Source organism: Falco peregrinus, chromosome 10 (genome assembly GCF_023634155.1).
Source record: "Falco peregrinus isolate bFalPer1 chromosome 10, bFalPer1.pri, whole genome shotgun sequence".
In the NCBI taxonomy this organism is placed as follows: Eukaryota; Metazoa; Chordata; class Aves; order Falconiformes; family Falconidae; genus Falco; species Falco peregrinus.
This window is the reverse complement of record NC_073730.1, coordinates 32,041,542-32,057,969: the sequence shown is the minus strand read 5'-3', so window position 1 is coordinate 32,057,969 and position 16,428 is coordinate 32,041,542. Positions and strand designations below refer to the sequence as shown.

The 16,428-nt window shown below is 38.4% G+C and overlaps 1 protein-coding gene across 4 annotated transcripts in view; it reads right to left on the bottom strand.

Moving 5' to 3' along the window:
- Positions 1-16,428, bottom strand: part of PATJ (PATJ crumbs cell polarity complex component) — a 157,139-nt gene that overhangs the window by 71,135 nt on the left and 69,576 nt on the right. For all 4 annotated transcript variants that reach the window (XM_055815167.1, XM_055815169.1, XM_055815168.1 and 1 more), the window contains exon 27: positions 15,902-16,019. In XM_055815167.1, the coding sequence (XP_055671142.1) occupies positions 15,902-16,019 (118 nt within the window). The remainder of the gene's footprint in view (positions 1-15,901; positions 16,020-16,428) is intronic.

Below are 16,428 nucleotides of genomic sequence, written 5' to 3'. Positions count from 1 at the left end.
CTGGACAATGACTAAATTAAATTTTTGGATTAAACCCCCACCACCACAGTAGTTTAAGTTTGCTTGTACAGCAATTTTTAAATATGCTGTGACAGTGATTAAAAAGATTAAAGATGAATGAGTCATTTGGGACTGTAAAGCCCAGGAAAATGCCCACAAAGCTATACTGGAAAATACAGTGCAAGTCTTAACAGTGAAAAGACCCAGGGAAGACAGAACATGATCAGCTACTTTAGTTGTGATTTAACTCAGTGGTGATCTTAATGATAAATTTTAATCCTCTTTAATTTAGTTATTTTAGTTATTTTCCTAAAGATTGATTATAACTAGTTAGTTACTACGAAAATACATATATCTGCAATAAAAGATTGTACTTACATTGTATATTCCTTCTTTAGGCCAGCTATAGGGATAAAACACTACACAAGTATTTAAGGGAATATAAAATTTACTATACATCTGTTGAAATGCTGAAGATTTATCACACATCAGAAATTGTAAAAAACATTTCTTCTATACTATATACTATTTGTATTTGGACAGAAGTTAGAATGCAATTAAAATATAAGCAACAGCTTTGTAATAAAAATATTGCATACAAATATGCCAATTGTGATTAATATAAGAAAAATGTTTTGATTGAAATGTTTTCATTTAAAACTGGAATATTAAACAAAAGGATTGTTATTCTCACAGTAGATAATGGAGGTTCTATGGTGATCAAAAACATTTTTAAATGGTCTAATTTCCACTATGTCAAAGATTTCCTTTTGTCTGTCTTTGGGCCTTCACAAACACCTAGTTAACGATAAACACTGTGCAGTGACCTCGGAGGAGGTTCTGCCATCACACCATGGCCACAAACACTTCCATAATTTTCCAACTGACAACTCTCAACTTCACACTCTTAGTTTTTTATTCACAGACCAGAAAAGAAAAATATCCTTTTTCAGCTCCTAACAAGTTGTTCAAGTTTGATAAGCTATTTTCATTCCCGCTGAATTAGTTGAATAAGCTGTAGAAAGAATAGGTCTTTGTTTCAGGCTGCTGAAGAAAAAGTCAAAAGCTGGATTTTTACCACAGTCAGTTCTGGGTCCAGATTTATCTCAATTCTCTGGGTGCACACATACTTTTCCTGAATAGTTTTTTCATTTAAATTATGCTAATAGGTTAGAGTATGCTCAGATCTTTACGTAGATTGCCATTTAAAACTTACAATTCATATTAAAAGCAGAAAATGTTTGATTTAAATTAAGTGCAAATCCAATTTAAATAAAAAAGTAGTTTTTAATATTAAAAAAGATGCACATCTAGCTTTTAGACGACAGAAGGTGATAGTGCATACTCACAGAACAGACCTGACCAGCCCCACAACACTGTTTAATATTGTTTCTCTCTTTCTCTCTAATTTTAGACAGCTATACAGAATCAGTATTTTGCTAGGTTTATATCTGGTTAGTCTTTCATCAAACTGATTACAGTTTCACAAACACTTACAAACTATCTGATGACTTTTAGGATCCTCTGTGCTTATGCATAGGACACTGAAACCATGCTCTCTAATTCCCCGCAGCTGCTGAGATGTTTGCCAGCTATTTGAAGACCATTTCTGCACTGCGTTTAGTGTGCTACATATCCACCTCATCACTGCACACTTCTGGATATGAAGTCAAGAAACAAAATATTAGATAAGCAGAACAGGGCCAGCCCACCCCATACCTCCCCACATCAAGCAATGCCCCCGCAGAGCCAAGAAATTTCAAAAGAGTGAGCCTGGGTTGGTTCTAGGTCCTGGGTTTTTAAGCTATCAAATTGAACATGAGTAATTTTTACGTTTTTTACAACATCAAGCAATGCTTAGAGGCTTTGTTTGTTTAAGTATAAACCTGATTCCCAATGTCATGACTTGCCTTTGACTGCTGAGTCAAAATGGAAATGAAAAATGACTGCAACACCTGACAATGCAGCAGACTACCAATTTCTGTGCCTTCGAACAAAACAAATACATACCTATAATTGCACTTTTAAGGCTCTTCTATTAACAAAAATCCAATAATCATTATTCTACTATATCTTTCCATATCTTCAGCTATGATGTGTATATTCCACTTATGATGTCTAGTATTCATGTCAAACAGCTAACAACAAAGCAAACAAGTCAATGGTATAGCCACCACTGGGCAACTTTTGGCTTCAAGTCCAAAAGAGACCTGCAACTAAGGAAAGAGACCTACTCCCACATCTCCAAACAAGGCTTCTGATAGACAACTTGGCTCTCCCATGATTAGGAGAGTACTACTGGCAACGCCTGGTAACTCTAATCCACAAGATCCCTTTCCTAAGCCAGCCACTGAGCTACAAGACTCAGCCAAGAGCAAACACCAATGCATCACTGTGCTGGTGTCTTTAACATGGTCCCACGTTCCCCTCCTGCTTCAGGAGAAGCAACTGCAGCTCCCCTTTACGTGCTTTGCTTTCTCATCAGCCTGGTGCAGCTGGCAGTGTCATGCCGAGTGCCATTCGCACAGCCCATGCTTTCTCATCATGTGCTTCCCACTCAGCCTGTACACTTCATTGCTGAGGTGGTGCCTTAGCTCAAGCTGTATCCCAGAGGTGAAGAACTTTTCCAGCCTTATGGAAGAAAGGATGAAGGAAAGGGACCCACAGCACACTAATTTCAGATCATGGGCTTAACAGGCTGAGGAAGGAAAGAGCAACAAGCACCCAAGTACCATAAACAACTGAGGAAGGTGGGAGCAGAGACAGGCAAATGGTACTCTCCCTTTCAGCTCACAGTTAGATGGTCTCATCTTGTGGAGCTTCAGCCTGAGAAACAGCAGAACATTAGAGGAGGATGACAAAGTAAACACTTCTCATACAGCTGAACAAGTAAAATGCAAACTTCCAGGATGAAATAATACTGTTTGATTATGTTGTTATTCCAAAAAAGAAAGGCAGCAATAAAATAAAGAATTAACTCAAATGTCTCTTCTTAAAATGAGAAAGTAAGGGTTTATTACTTGGAATAATTTTAAATTATTCTATGTGATGTAAATTGAAAATAACTAGGTATGCCACGTTAATAAGAACAGATTTTTCTACCGTTGTTTAAGTACCCGTCAGACAGCAACTTGCGTTTACACAGCCAACTGCCATTTTCCTTTTCCATCAGGTGAAGTGGGGGGATCTGGATAGATGAATAGATAACAGTTCCTCCCCCCACAAAAATTCCCATTTAATATCACTGTGAAATCATAAAACAGTTGTATACTTTCCCTAAATAAGCCATACATCTTATTTAATCAGCTGTCTTGAGAGTCTATTCAAGAAGTTAATCAAGTTTATGCGGCACCTATGACATCACAAAACTTGACAAATTTGATTAAATAAAACAATATTTTGTATCAGAAATTCTATCTGATTGTTTTTAACCTCTCCAAAGGACAGAGTCTGGCAGACTTGTTTTCTCTTCCACAAAGAGTAAAATAAAAGAATCTAAGGTCAGACACCTTTGCTTATGCCACATTTCAAATAAAAGGTGATAAGTAAGGCATTCATTTCTATACAGAAGAAAAACAAAAATCACAAACAAGTGAACAGAGTATTCCAATAGATCTTTTTAGTACCAATGTATGTTATTAGGTAACAAATAACTTCTCTTTAATGTTTTTAATGAAATAAAGACATTAATGCATTAAGCTTTGGGCATTTTTCAAATGAACACAATTATAATCAGGAAATTGGTGATGTATATGACCAGAGACTTGAAAAAATATGTCAAGCACACTCTCTTTTCCTTCTGGCAAAAGAAATCAGTCTCCAAGGATTTATCCAACAGGAAGAGCTAAATGGATAAACTTCACTATATTAAACAGACTTACTTTCTCCACTCTGACTGGAGGAGGAAATCAGCTAAGAGAAAGTTAAAAAACAAATGTTTGAGGGAAAAATAAGAGTGGGGTATGGTAGTTTTTACTGTAATTCTTTTGGGTTGATATTAAACTTTTTTTTTCCCTCTTGTGGAATTTGGCCTTCTAAAGGGATGATTCAGATGCATCCATGACTTGCTGCTCAGGAATATACACTACCTTTTGTGTAAGCTGGAACTCCATGAATATTGCTTTTTATTTTATTTTAATTTTCAATTTAAGTGGTCATCTAACCCCTGGAAACCGTGGCATGGTGGATCCACAAGGCTCAAAATGCTTTGTCTATCTTACAACAGATGGATACCAAGACATCCTACAGACACTAACCAAGCCAGAAGAGATGCCAGGTCTTCTGAACTGCAGTGCAGGTGTTATGGTCCTGTGTTTATTAATTATATTTTGATATATTAATTTATATTAAGTTTAATTCTAATATGGTAAATCATTTTATTCTGTTTTTGCTATAGGAACAAAGGTTATGCAGTCATACCCTGTGCAATCCAAGCTCCTGCCCCAAAACCTTTGAACCCACTGGCCAATTTGAAGCAAATCTGATGGTGGACTAGGGGTCTCAGAGGTACCATAAAAGGTTCATGAAAATAGGCAGCTGTGCAGAGGAGAGAAACCTGACAAATACTCTGACGGGGGCAAAAGGCTTCGGTGTGAGATCACACTTTATTAAAGCGTCAAAGAATTCACATGAGAGAAAGCCCTTAGAAATGCTCCAGCCACAGGAAAAGGTTAAATTGGAGATCACACCTTCCTCAACACCCAAGTCAGTCAAACGGGAGACACAAATCTGTAGGAATCCAACTTCATTAGCTGCAGTACTCACAGAAGTACTCGTTAAAATCTTCACAACTCTGCACTCAAATCCTGGCTGGAGGCAGCGCAAAGCACCCAACCAGTACCTCTGTCCTCCCCTCAAAACACTTCTTCTGCATCTCTCCGAGCAGAGTACAGAAATCAGCCAAAAAGGAAAAAGGGAAGGTCTGCCAACACACAGCTATCAAGGGAAGGGAGAACGGGCTGGAGCAGATGTACCCACTGGCTGCTATACAGACCCATCCGGGGACGCCGAAAGGGTTAGCCCATTGGTTTGCTCTGATGCCAAGAGCCATCCACTCGCTGCCAGCAGCTGCTGCGGGTGCTGCTCGCTCTGCCCTTTGAAGCAGGCGCCCTCTCTGACGCATGTCACTGTGCAAGTCCTACCCATTTACAATGCCACAATATGCCTCCTGCTCACACAAAAGAATGACCACATCATTCTGTCCCCTAAAGGCTTCACTGAACTCCCCATTCTTCACAAAATCCCCTTCAACCTCTTTCTTGGTCCTCGCTCATAAGCTGCCTGTGCTCATCCTTGCATACAGCTCTACTTAGTCCCTCATCCATCACATCCCAGTCTCATCTTATTTTTAACCCTTCCACTCTTCTCCCAGCCCTTCACTGACACCTCACGACATAGGATGCTGTCAGGCTGTTCATTTAATGGCTTTCTTCCTTTGAAAAACAGTATTAAATAAATAAATAAATAAATATCTATACTTCAAACAACTCAATCCTGAAATGAGCTCTTGCTGTAAAATTACTGCATTGTCTATCTAAATACATTAATTATACACAACAAAATGATACTGTATTGATCCTCAAATAATTCCTCATATCCCTAAGAAAGTAACAGGTTACAAAATGGAGGAAAGTACAGCCTAACCTCATTGGTTTTAAAATTAATTTTTTTGCCAAACACTTGAAAGAAACGTAGTTTCTGGTTCAGAACACAGTTTGCATTAAAGCTTACAATTCACTGCAGAAAAACGTCCAGATTTGAAGGTCCAAGTCGCAGATGAACCTGGCACAGGATGCAGGAGTGCCCAGCACCAAACGAATCTCATTCCTCCTCCTCCCTGGGCATTCAGCCGATCTGCTGCAGCTGAGCAGCCCTAGTAACTGTGTTACAGAACAGTCAGGGCTCTACTGGACCAGACAATTTCAGGGCCATTACACATTCTAGAAGTTTAGAATACACTTTGCTGCTGGTTTAAGGTACAGCAAATGCTGCTGCTTGCTCTTTACTCCCAGAGCACCTGGAAGGATGGAGACTTAGTAGACTAATATCTTTAAGAACCATTTGGATGGTGTAATCCCTCTCTGCTCTCACAAGCACAGTGTAAAGAGCCATTAACAGCTCCACATGCATGTGCACACAGAAACAAATACCTTGTGTCTTCATACTCTGGCATTTCAATTCAAATTCCTCCCAATTTAGGTACATTGTTCAAGTCTAAGTAACAGCACGTTACAAGTATGGGAAATTACGGTCATTAACTTGTAACATTCCCAGGGCCATCACACCATGGAAATGATGACTTCCCACCTCTGTTACAGGTTAAAAAATGCCTCTTAAGCTTACAGTTCTGAAATCACAGATAAAATATATAAGTGTTTATAAATATGTGATAGCTAATGCACTTGGTTTTCAGATAAGGGATAAAAAAATCCCTCTGAAGCAACTGAAAGCATTTTTTAAAAAAACAAAAACAACTGTTAAAAGCATTAGGTCTCTAGAGAACAGTCACAAAATAGTATGACAAATTTAAGGTTTACCACTCCTAGCTTTAGACAATGTATGCAACTCACCTGTAGCTCTGTCCTTTGGCAGTAATACACTTATCATCTGAACAGGAATTCCCAAATTTAGCTCACTTGGCTACTGCTGTTGGGATGGCAGTAGCTCCTGGCTCTGTGCTGGCCTGTCTGCGCCACATAAAGGCATGCAGAAGAGTAGGGTCCTCCCCTGCACTTAAGCCTTGTCCTTCCCCCAGACCAAGACCCCAGACAGTCCCCGTAACCTGTTACAGTCTCCTGTTGCACCCTCTAACTCACAAACTCCATTACTCCACTTTGCTCCCCGCTCTCCCTTACGTTCTCAAAATGACCCCAGAATATGGCGCCAACATCAACTCTGCCCCAGGATTTTGAATTACAGCTGCAGATCCTGACAGCGGCTGGTTCCCACAGCACAGGTGGTGGGCAGGAAAAGGGCAGAGCTGGGAACACACAGCTCCAAGATGCCACTGGTTGGTGCTACCTGGCGTGCCATCCGCCTGCTGGAAACACCTTCCCACTCACCAAGGTAATCTGGATTAATGGGTGTCTTGATGGAGATGCTCACCCCTCACCTTTGGGAAGCACATGGAGCGCCCATGCAGAACGCGCACACTGGCTACAGGCTCTGCCCAGCCCCCCAGCTCCCTACAGAGGGGTGCCAGCACAGCACACGGTCCTCAGCTTTGGAGGGCTACGCGCCTCAGACCTCCGCTCCATCTCTGCCCAGCACATGTGCAGACATACATGTGCACTTTTTATATTCACAGCAGCAGAAAGTTGCTGTTTCCTTGATGATCCCCAAAAGCTTGATGCTTTAACGTTTCCTCTAATAACTTTTTTGGGAAGAAGAGACAGAGAAGCACAAGCCATGATCACTAAGCACTGATGAAGCAAACAGACATTCCCATCACTACATCGATAATAAAAGGCTCATTATTACTTCTGGGGTAGCAGAAAGAACTACCTGTCCTTTAGCCAGTTGCCACAACATCTCTTCTAATTTCAATATAGCAAAAGTATTTTAAATTTGCTGATAAAATAGAGATGTTCATCTGATGCACCTAGCACTCTTTTATACACACATATATGTGTATATAGCTCTCCTTTCTAACGTCATTAGCTTGCAAGTAGTTTTCAATACGCAAGTGGCAAATAAAAGACATAAAGTACATTTTTAATAGTCTGTCACAGTGTACTATAGCTAGCACACCTACAGATAAATATCCTGGATTGCTCTTGAAATGCCAGCTATCCTGATAAAGAGCAATTATATACTGGCTCAAAGCAGAGGGTAAATTGATGGGTAGCCCCTAAGCCACTACACTGAATAAGCGAGAATTGAGTCTTAAGATTGAGGAGCAAAAGATAATGTCAACTTTCCCAAACAGTTAAAGAAGTTATTCTGGACAGCTGTCTCAATTACTGTAATACCGCGGAAAACTAAGTAACATCTGTAAAGAATAAAATTATTGTCATTTAACATTTTTACTTTCCCTTCTGTTAGAGGCTTACTTCTACTACATATTGGGAGCAGCTACTGTTTAAACCAAGCAGACCATTTTGGAACAGCACTATTATGCAAATATTCTATTCTGTATTCTAACTAAAAGCAACGCTGTGCTAGTCTGGACAAGACATGATGCACAGTAGAGTTTTTATTTATTTATATTTTTTTTTCGTGCAGTGGAGCAACATCATTTATGACTATAATGAGGAAAGATACCCTCCTATCTAAAAAAATCAAACATTCAAGAATATAAACACATAACCACTTTTTATGGGCTAGTGTTTGCCTTTCATTTATTTGTTTAAATATTTACATCCTTTCTACATATTTTTAGTTGCAAGTCATTGCAGTGATATTATGTTCAATGAGAGCAATAAAAAGATCTACTTGTATTATCCCCTCAGCAAATTTGTACCTGTGTATGCAGATTTATACCACAGACATTATCTTCTATCTGTTAAGTTATTTGAAATTACTTATCTGTAACACCTGAGTAAGATCAAAGATCCTGAACAACATGAACCTGCACCATGCCTTAGACAATGTAATAACCTTAAAACATCAAATCAGTATATTTCATGCCTAGCATTTTAATGCTATTCTCATACCTGGCTTATGTTGGAAGAAAAGATCACACCTAAGAATAAATGCAATCTAAGGCAATATTTAAAGATTAGATTATCCTTCATTGCAAATAGCTCATTTGTTTACTATCACATTCCTTTATTCTTGTTTTGCCTCCTTATACCATGAAAATGCTGAATATTCAGTTTAGATTCCCCAGCAGCTTTTTATTTTAGTCTAAAAACATTTACCTAACACATTCTTAACAAGCAAAGTGAAGAAAATTCAGCCATCTGTCTCTACATTACAATAACAGTTAGGGAAGAGTAGATTATTCTATATAGCAAGAAATTTAATGCTAGGAATTCTTATACTTTAAGCACTGCATGCTCACGTCAGTTTTGTATATGAGAATGTTGAACACCAATGTACACAGAAACAATGATTTATAAACAAACACAAGACAAAATATTTTAGAGATATTAAATGCATTCAATATTCCGATCATGCTATATGTCCATGCTTCAAACTGAGAAAAAAAAAATTATCTGTGCTATTATTTTCCTACTCCAGCACTTCACTAGTTCTAAATTATCACTAAAAATACTTAAAAAGACTTGCTGGAATCAAACACAATACAGAGATAGATCTGAATCCTTACCTGGGAAACCCCCTTGTACCATTGCTGTACCAGCATGTACTTCAAGATATCTGCATTCCTGACAAACATTCAATGCTGTAAGCAGCTCAAATCCTCATCATACACAGACTCTGCTTGTCTTTCTTCTGACGACCTTGGGCCTATTTTTCTGAGATTTTTCTCTCCTTAAGGGCAAACCGTCTGTCTGTTTCTATTATGAGATGCCATCAATTATATTAATTTCAAGCTACCCACAAGCTAACAGTTACATCTGCCAGCAGATGAAAGCTGCCTATGAAAGTATGCAGGGAGAAGCAGATCTCTGGTTTCCCACATCTGACCCACTGATGCTCTACGGCTGCTGTTTGTGCACTGGCTTACTCTGCTAGCATTCGAATGACATCTCTATCCCCAAACACGAGTCACCTCAAACGTTTGTTTATATCACTGTTAGCTGCAGGTACTATCGCGCTTAATGACCCACTGCATGGCAAAGTAGCAGTTAATAGGCATTATTTATCTAAGCATGCTTTTCATGCACGTTACAGGGGTTAAAAATTAATTTTTCTTAGCCAAACGGCTTTATTAAACATGTTATTTTCCAGTGCTGCAAATGTTGCAGTTTCCCAAGACTGATATGTGTTCATGGTGTAAGGTTTGGTTGGGGTTTTTTTAATGTCAGAAAACAAAACCAATCTGTCATTATAAGCATAAGAAAGGTTCAGACTTCATCATAACTTGTATTTTGCTAAAGCCCTGAAGAAGCGATATTAGTTCTACTGTAATGAGTGCTGAACTGAAACACTGAAAAGACTCAAAATACTTAATTTAGTAATTAAGAAAGCAAAGATAAAATCTCTCTAAATTTATAAATATACTTAGTTATTTTGGGAAGTCCTTACTAATTCTCTACTCCAAAAGCTACATTTAAAACAACTCAAAATACTCAAGTTATTTTGTTAAACCATTAATTTTTTCATTTTAAAAGTTCATTGTCCTTTCTTTAGAATATGTATCACAGCACACAAAGCCATCTGTTCAGCGCATTAAGTCAAGCACACATTAAAAAAATACAAGAAGTCCCAGCTGCAATTTTACTATTACTTCATCAAAAATGTAATTTCCTTTCGCAATACTTCATCAGATGATGAGAACTGTGCATGTGATTCACAAATAGAGTAAAAAAACTCCAACCCAATAACAAAAACCCAAACTAACCCATAACCTCAAGCTACAATGACACCAACATCGTAATCTATCCTCATGTGGCACAACAGCTTGTGAGTCTACCCAGCATGTACAGCCTTTCTGGATCTGATATTAGGACTGGTTACAAAACCTACATATTTTAGCTAATTATGGTTCAGGAAAAGAATGGGAAAAGAAGATTTGCAGTACAGACTCGTATTAAATAAAGATTAACACAGAGCTAAAAACTGAAAGTCACTGCTCTATTTGTCTAATCTTGGCTCTCGCATGATTGCTGGTAATCCACCGTACTAAACACACTTGTTACTATATTTGAGAAAATTAAATATTGCAGTTACCATTTTGCCAATATTTTGCTTTCATAAAGCTTGGAGCATTTTTCCAAGCTACATCTTAGTCTTTGAACATCATCTGTATTTGCTGTTGATTGCAGTGACATCTATTGGAGAGGCAGTGTTTGGCTACACAAGCTGCCTCACCTGAAGATCACTTGTTTCGGGTGTCGCCGCTCACACACACCCCCTCCCCCCCAGTTAAAATAAAATTAAGAATTGCTTTTCCTTTGTTTTAACCTAGATTTGCATAAACCAGACTCTAAATAGTCACATTCTTAAGAATTATATTGATTTATCAGTGGTTTTGTTTTTATTTAGTGATTGTTAATAATTCTGGCATTTTTCCAAAGCGCCAATGATTGTTTTCCCATCTTCACCCAGAGCACTATACAGACACTTCCTGAGGCAGTATTTCTGCACACCCCATGTACTTGACCATACCTTCTACACAGTCCCAACTGAACTCTATTCCTTTTTTTCATTGTTTGTCTTTAATGAAAGCCACCATCCTCTCATGTGAATATGGATAGCATTGACACTATCGAAGCTGCTAAAAACCTTAGGTGTGATGAGAGCACCCTGCTCACATGCCCAAGCACTTTCCAACCCCAACCCAACTCCACCTAGTCAACAGCTAGTGTGGGTTTGTCTGAACCAATCTACACACGTGAGCACACGCAGACTCTCCCGTCGTACCCTATGCAGCCACGAATTTATCACAATGAGGCAGCACACAGTGAGAATACTAGAGAAGTTTTAAAATCTCTTGCTTTGGTGGAGAAATCACCATTCCTCAAAAACCATTTTAGGAAGATAAATCATTACGCTTTCTTACAGCTTCATTGATTTCTACATTATCTAGAGACAAAATAAAAGGAAGGGGGCATTATTATCCCTTATTAGATACAGTTAAATGTCCTTGCAGACAGGAAGTCTGAACACAGCAGTATCTAGTCCATTATCTTAGTCACCTTTCACAATTTTTTTTTTATTATCTATTGTTGTTATTTTAAACTTATTTGAAACCAACCAGATCAATCTCAGTCAACTGATTAGACAAGATATTTTAATAAAAATTAGACTATAAATTGAAATTAAGGATTCCAAGTTGTTCCAACAGTTGTCTTTTTAGTTTTCTTACAATGGTTTTTAAGGTCTTTCCTACCTAACTTATGACTGCTCCTACTCAATCACAAAAGTATATCTAAATTGTACAGTTATGAATGCCCCAAGGAAAACCTTACAAAACATTCCATTACAAACTACTCTGCCCATCCATTTCCTCTGCTTCTTTTTCCTACTAACCCCTCATTATAGCAATAAGCCACAACAGGGTGCACGTTAGTCTATTAGCAGATTCTTAGCGCACACCTACAGCCAACCGCCACTCAGGGAAAACACACCAATGCCTATTGATGCAGCCTGTAGCACAGCTGCTTGCAAGTACAAATAGCTCCTTTGTATGCTCTCCCCTCCTTTTACTTGTTCTGATTAAAAAAAGAAAAAAAAAAAAGAAAAAAATCCCACGTATTCAAAACATGATGCCTGAAAAGCCTCATCATGGAGAGTGACCTCCTCCAAAATAACCTCTGCTATGGATAAGCATTTCCAGAGTGGGAAGGAAAAACTCAAAACCCATGTTGTAACATTTTCAGGTCTTAAAGATGAAGCATTTTGAAGGCTCCTTTTGCAGCAGGCTGCACACACTGCAAGTTTTACAAAACTATTTTAAAATGTGAGCTGAAAGCCTTTAAAACAGCAAAGTCAAAGCAAAAATTAAACAAACCCCACATTGCACAAGGTTAGAGTTGAACACTGATAAATATTTGACAGTATCACTCAAAGAAGAAATAAAACAGGAGGAAGTACTATGTTCAACTTGCCCTCTAAGTCTAGCAAAAAAACCCATCTAAGAACTTAAAAAATAATACTGGAAGTAGTGGTGGTTCAAATGAAACTGCAATATAAAGAAGCAGGTCTGAAATTCAGGGTCCTGGGTGCAAGACGACACATTTTAAAAAAAAAAACACCTGGAACTTCTTCAAACTTCTTAAACCACAGAAACATGGAGGATGTCTGGACTTTCTAAATCAAGAGCTACCTAGTAGCTCTATTCCCAACAAGGGTTAACCCTATTTGGATTCAAAATAACCTTTGAAAAGAAAAGGGAGAACTCCTACAAAAAATGACTGTTCCAACAAGTCAGCAATGAAAGCTACAGTTTCAATGGTGGAAAAGCAGAAATAAAAGGGAGCGTTGCCAAAAGGCAAGTGGATTTAGATCCCACAGGGGAAATTAAATCAATACCAAAAGGTTATTCAGCCACTTTAAGGGGAAAACGGACAGAACACAGAGACTGTGAGGCAGTATGGATGGGACAGAAAGGAAAGAAAAAGTATGGCAGGAAGATTAACAATGCTTTGCTTTCATTTTCAGTATGGGGAATGATGAAGGACATGGAGACAAAAGACGAGAGCATGGGTCAAAAGAAGTGACGAGCAAGGAGAAAAAAATGTCAAGTGAGGCAAGTAAAGTATTTCTGGAGTATGAAAGAAATTGATGAGCAGGTTCGTGACACTGCAGCTGTATTAATAAGAATGCTAAAACCACAAAATAAAATCCATCAGGAGCACAAACAGAGGACAGATTTAACAGCTGTCCCACCTCAAAATGCCTGCTAAGGCCTTCCATCCTATTGACAGAGATTGAGAACTACAGAAGTAAATGAAAGGAGAGGCTATGACATGATTCACCAGAGCTGACACCACTTCTCCCTTTTAAGATACCTTATCTTCTAAATAAGGAAGACCATAAATCTAATTCAGCTGTTCACTGAAGCTCAGAAAATTATTAGTTAAGGTTACAAAACCAGCAGAATTAGTAGGGTAAGTCGGTAAGGAATAGCCCAATATGAGAATGCAAATGTTGAGCGTCAAAAAGACAAGTACTGGCCTGGGCTGAAGTTTCTGGGAAAGGTGCTCAAGAATCAGGACAGAAGTTATAAGCATCAACTAGTTCACAAAACCAATACTGTACTGGAATTTATCAGAGAAAACTTTGTTTATCAAGTTATCACAAAAAAGACACTCTGTAAAAGCCCATTCCAGAGTTGTCAAGATGCTTAATATCATTAGAATACAGTTAGATTATTTCTAACATGCTTTTTACTTCAAGGGTTGGGGTACAAACTTAGTTTAAGCTTCCGTAGACTGCTTTTCTTTTTATTTAAAAAAAAAAAAACAGAATGAGGTGGGGAAGAATAAAATGGAAAATGCATATCTTGGTTTTCAAAGACTTATGGGAAAGATGGCTACTGCAAAACATCCAACTTCAGTCAGTGAAAAGGGTAGAGAGAAGGAGATTCATCTGAATAGATCTGCTTGCTGCTGCCAAATCTGGTAGGATTGATGAATTTAATATCAGAAGCAGCTTTACCTTTTCAGCTATTAGACTCAGCTAGCAATATCACTAGGGATGGCAGAACAGCTAAAAAATGACGAAGCCCATGAATAAGAAATTATTTCTGTGCAAAGTTTTAACTTTGGTCTTGCAACCACTTGGATTGAGGCATATCCTAATTAGGTAACTCAGGTGTCAGGCTACTTATCAAAGACATCATTTAACCAGGAATAACAACTTTAATAACAGGCTGAAACCTGTTTGCTACAATTGGAGGTTTACAGAGTTGGTTTGAAAGCTCAAGATATATTCAATCCAACATCCACAGAGCCTGCAGCCAAATGCCCCTCCTTCACTACCACTCCCCACAAAAATACTGAAAAAACTTCTTGAGGTAACTATGTGACATACTTCAAACAAATGAGATGACAAACTCAGTAAGGGGGAGTTTTGGAAGAATCTCTGTTGGTTCAAGAACTCACAGCATTCCCTTAAAGCAACAGAGGCAGAGCTGAACACCCTGCTTCTGTGCCCCCATTACTGTTTCCATGAGAACAACCTTCCAAAATCCTCCTCGTCTCCACCAAAGCAGCCCTAAAAGGGACAAACCAACCAAACTCATTAATTATCTTGGCTTCAATGGCACACCATTGCCAAGGAAATCAGCAAAAGCAGCTGGAAGAGCTTTCCCACCAGCAGGCCCCAAGTCAGGAGTTTCCACTCTGAATGGGAGCCATGGTCGCCTCAAGGTCAAAAGCTACAAAGGCATCTCTCTGCTTTGGCTTACCCATAACTAGGGCAAACAAAAACCTCTCCAAGACAAAAGATGATGAGAAAAATCACTGTGGCAAAAAAACCCATACCAAATCCCAAGAAAAACCCCACATGTATGCTAATTTGGTACAAGAGAGTATAAAGAGAAAAAAAAATAAAAGCTAACTAATTTTAGAAAATAATTTAGGACTCCTAATTGCAATTTTAGTATTCCTAAATATTTTATTGGAAAATAAGCTATGGATAATAATAATCTGCTTATCCAAAGTTATAATTAACAAAGCAGTATGCTGGAATCTAAGCGATGCTTAGAGCTGGAAGCTCTCAAGTTGCACTGCATCCTATTCTTTAGGTCCCTACCCTCCCACAGAGTGCATATCACCATAATTCATTGCAAAACCCAGAACTGGACAATTGCAGAACCTTTCCCATTAAAGGTGCTATAAAAAGGGGGAATCCTTTTTTCAGTAGAGTACTGAATCAGCAGGTTTTTCTTTTTAAAAGAAAATATTTTGCTTGAACAGCATTGTCTGCGATCAGCTGCAGGCTCTTCTGGACAAGGACTGCGCACCAGTGGTTCTCAATGTACACCTGCTAAACTACCACTGCAACTACAACAGTAAAGCACAACATCTGCCTTTCACTGCTGACGTCACTGCCTAAGCAAGTCCTCTAGACATTGCTTAGACAGTTTTAGACTGAAATAAATTAGGCCCTTCCTACACCTCTTCAGAAGAGTTCCTATAGGACGCTGGCTGGGCAGAGAAGACTGACCAAGCTATAAATCACTAGCCCTTGGTAAGAACAGAGTTGAAGAGTACATGCTATTGCCACACTGAGCACTACTTCCCATAATACAATGGCAGATATGTTTATCACAACCTGATTGTGTTCCATAAATGTAATCTGACGTAATGATTGTGGTATTACTCACTCTCTGCGCAAGCATCCTCATCCTCCTCTTCATTCATATTAGCTTCCTCTGCATGCAGTCTTTCAAGTGCTCTATAAGGAGGTGGCAGTTTCATGGGAGGCGGAGCCCCATATTTTCTCTAACAAAGACAAACAGTTATACATTTTGTAACCACCACTCACAAGAAAAAAAATAATCCTATTGTCTACTGCACTGCATGTGTACATACACAGCACGTAATTACAATGCAAATTCTGCAGCATTGGCTTTTTATGCAAGAAATCAGAACAAGAAGTGACACTGAACATGAAAAAAAGAAAATACAACTGCACATGCACATTTACGCGTTGACAAAATACTTGTGTATCATCATAAACAGGAAAGGTGTGAATATCAATCAAGGATTAAAAATAAACATTAAATTGTAACCTGTTTCTCATTAGAGACTCAACAGCAGAATTATCTGGTACTGATAAAAATGTAGTGTTTAAATACAAAATAAGAACTCTTCTTAGTGCATCTACGAATATTTAAACATAACAGTTCAT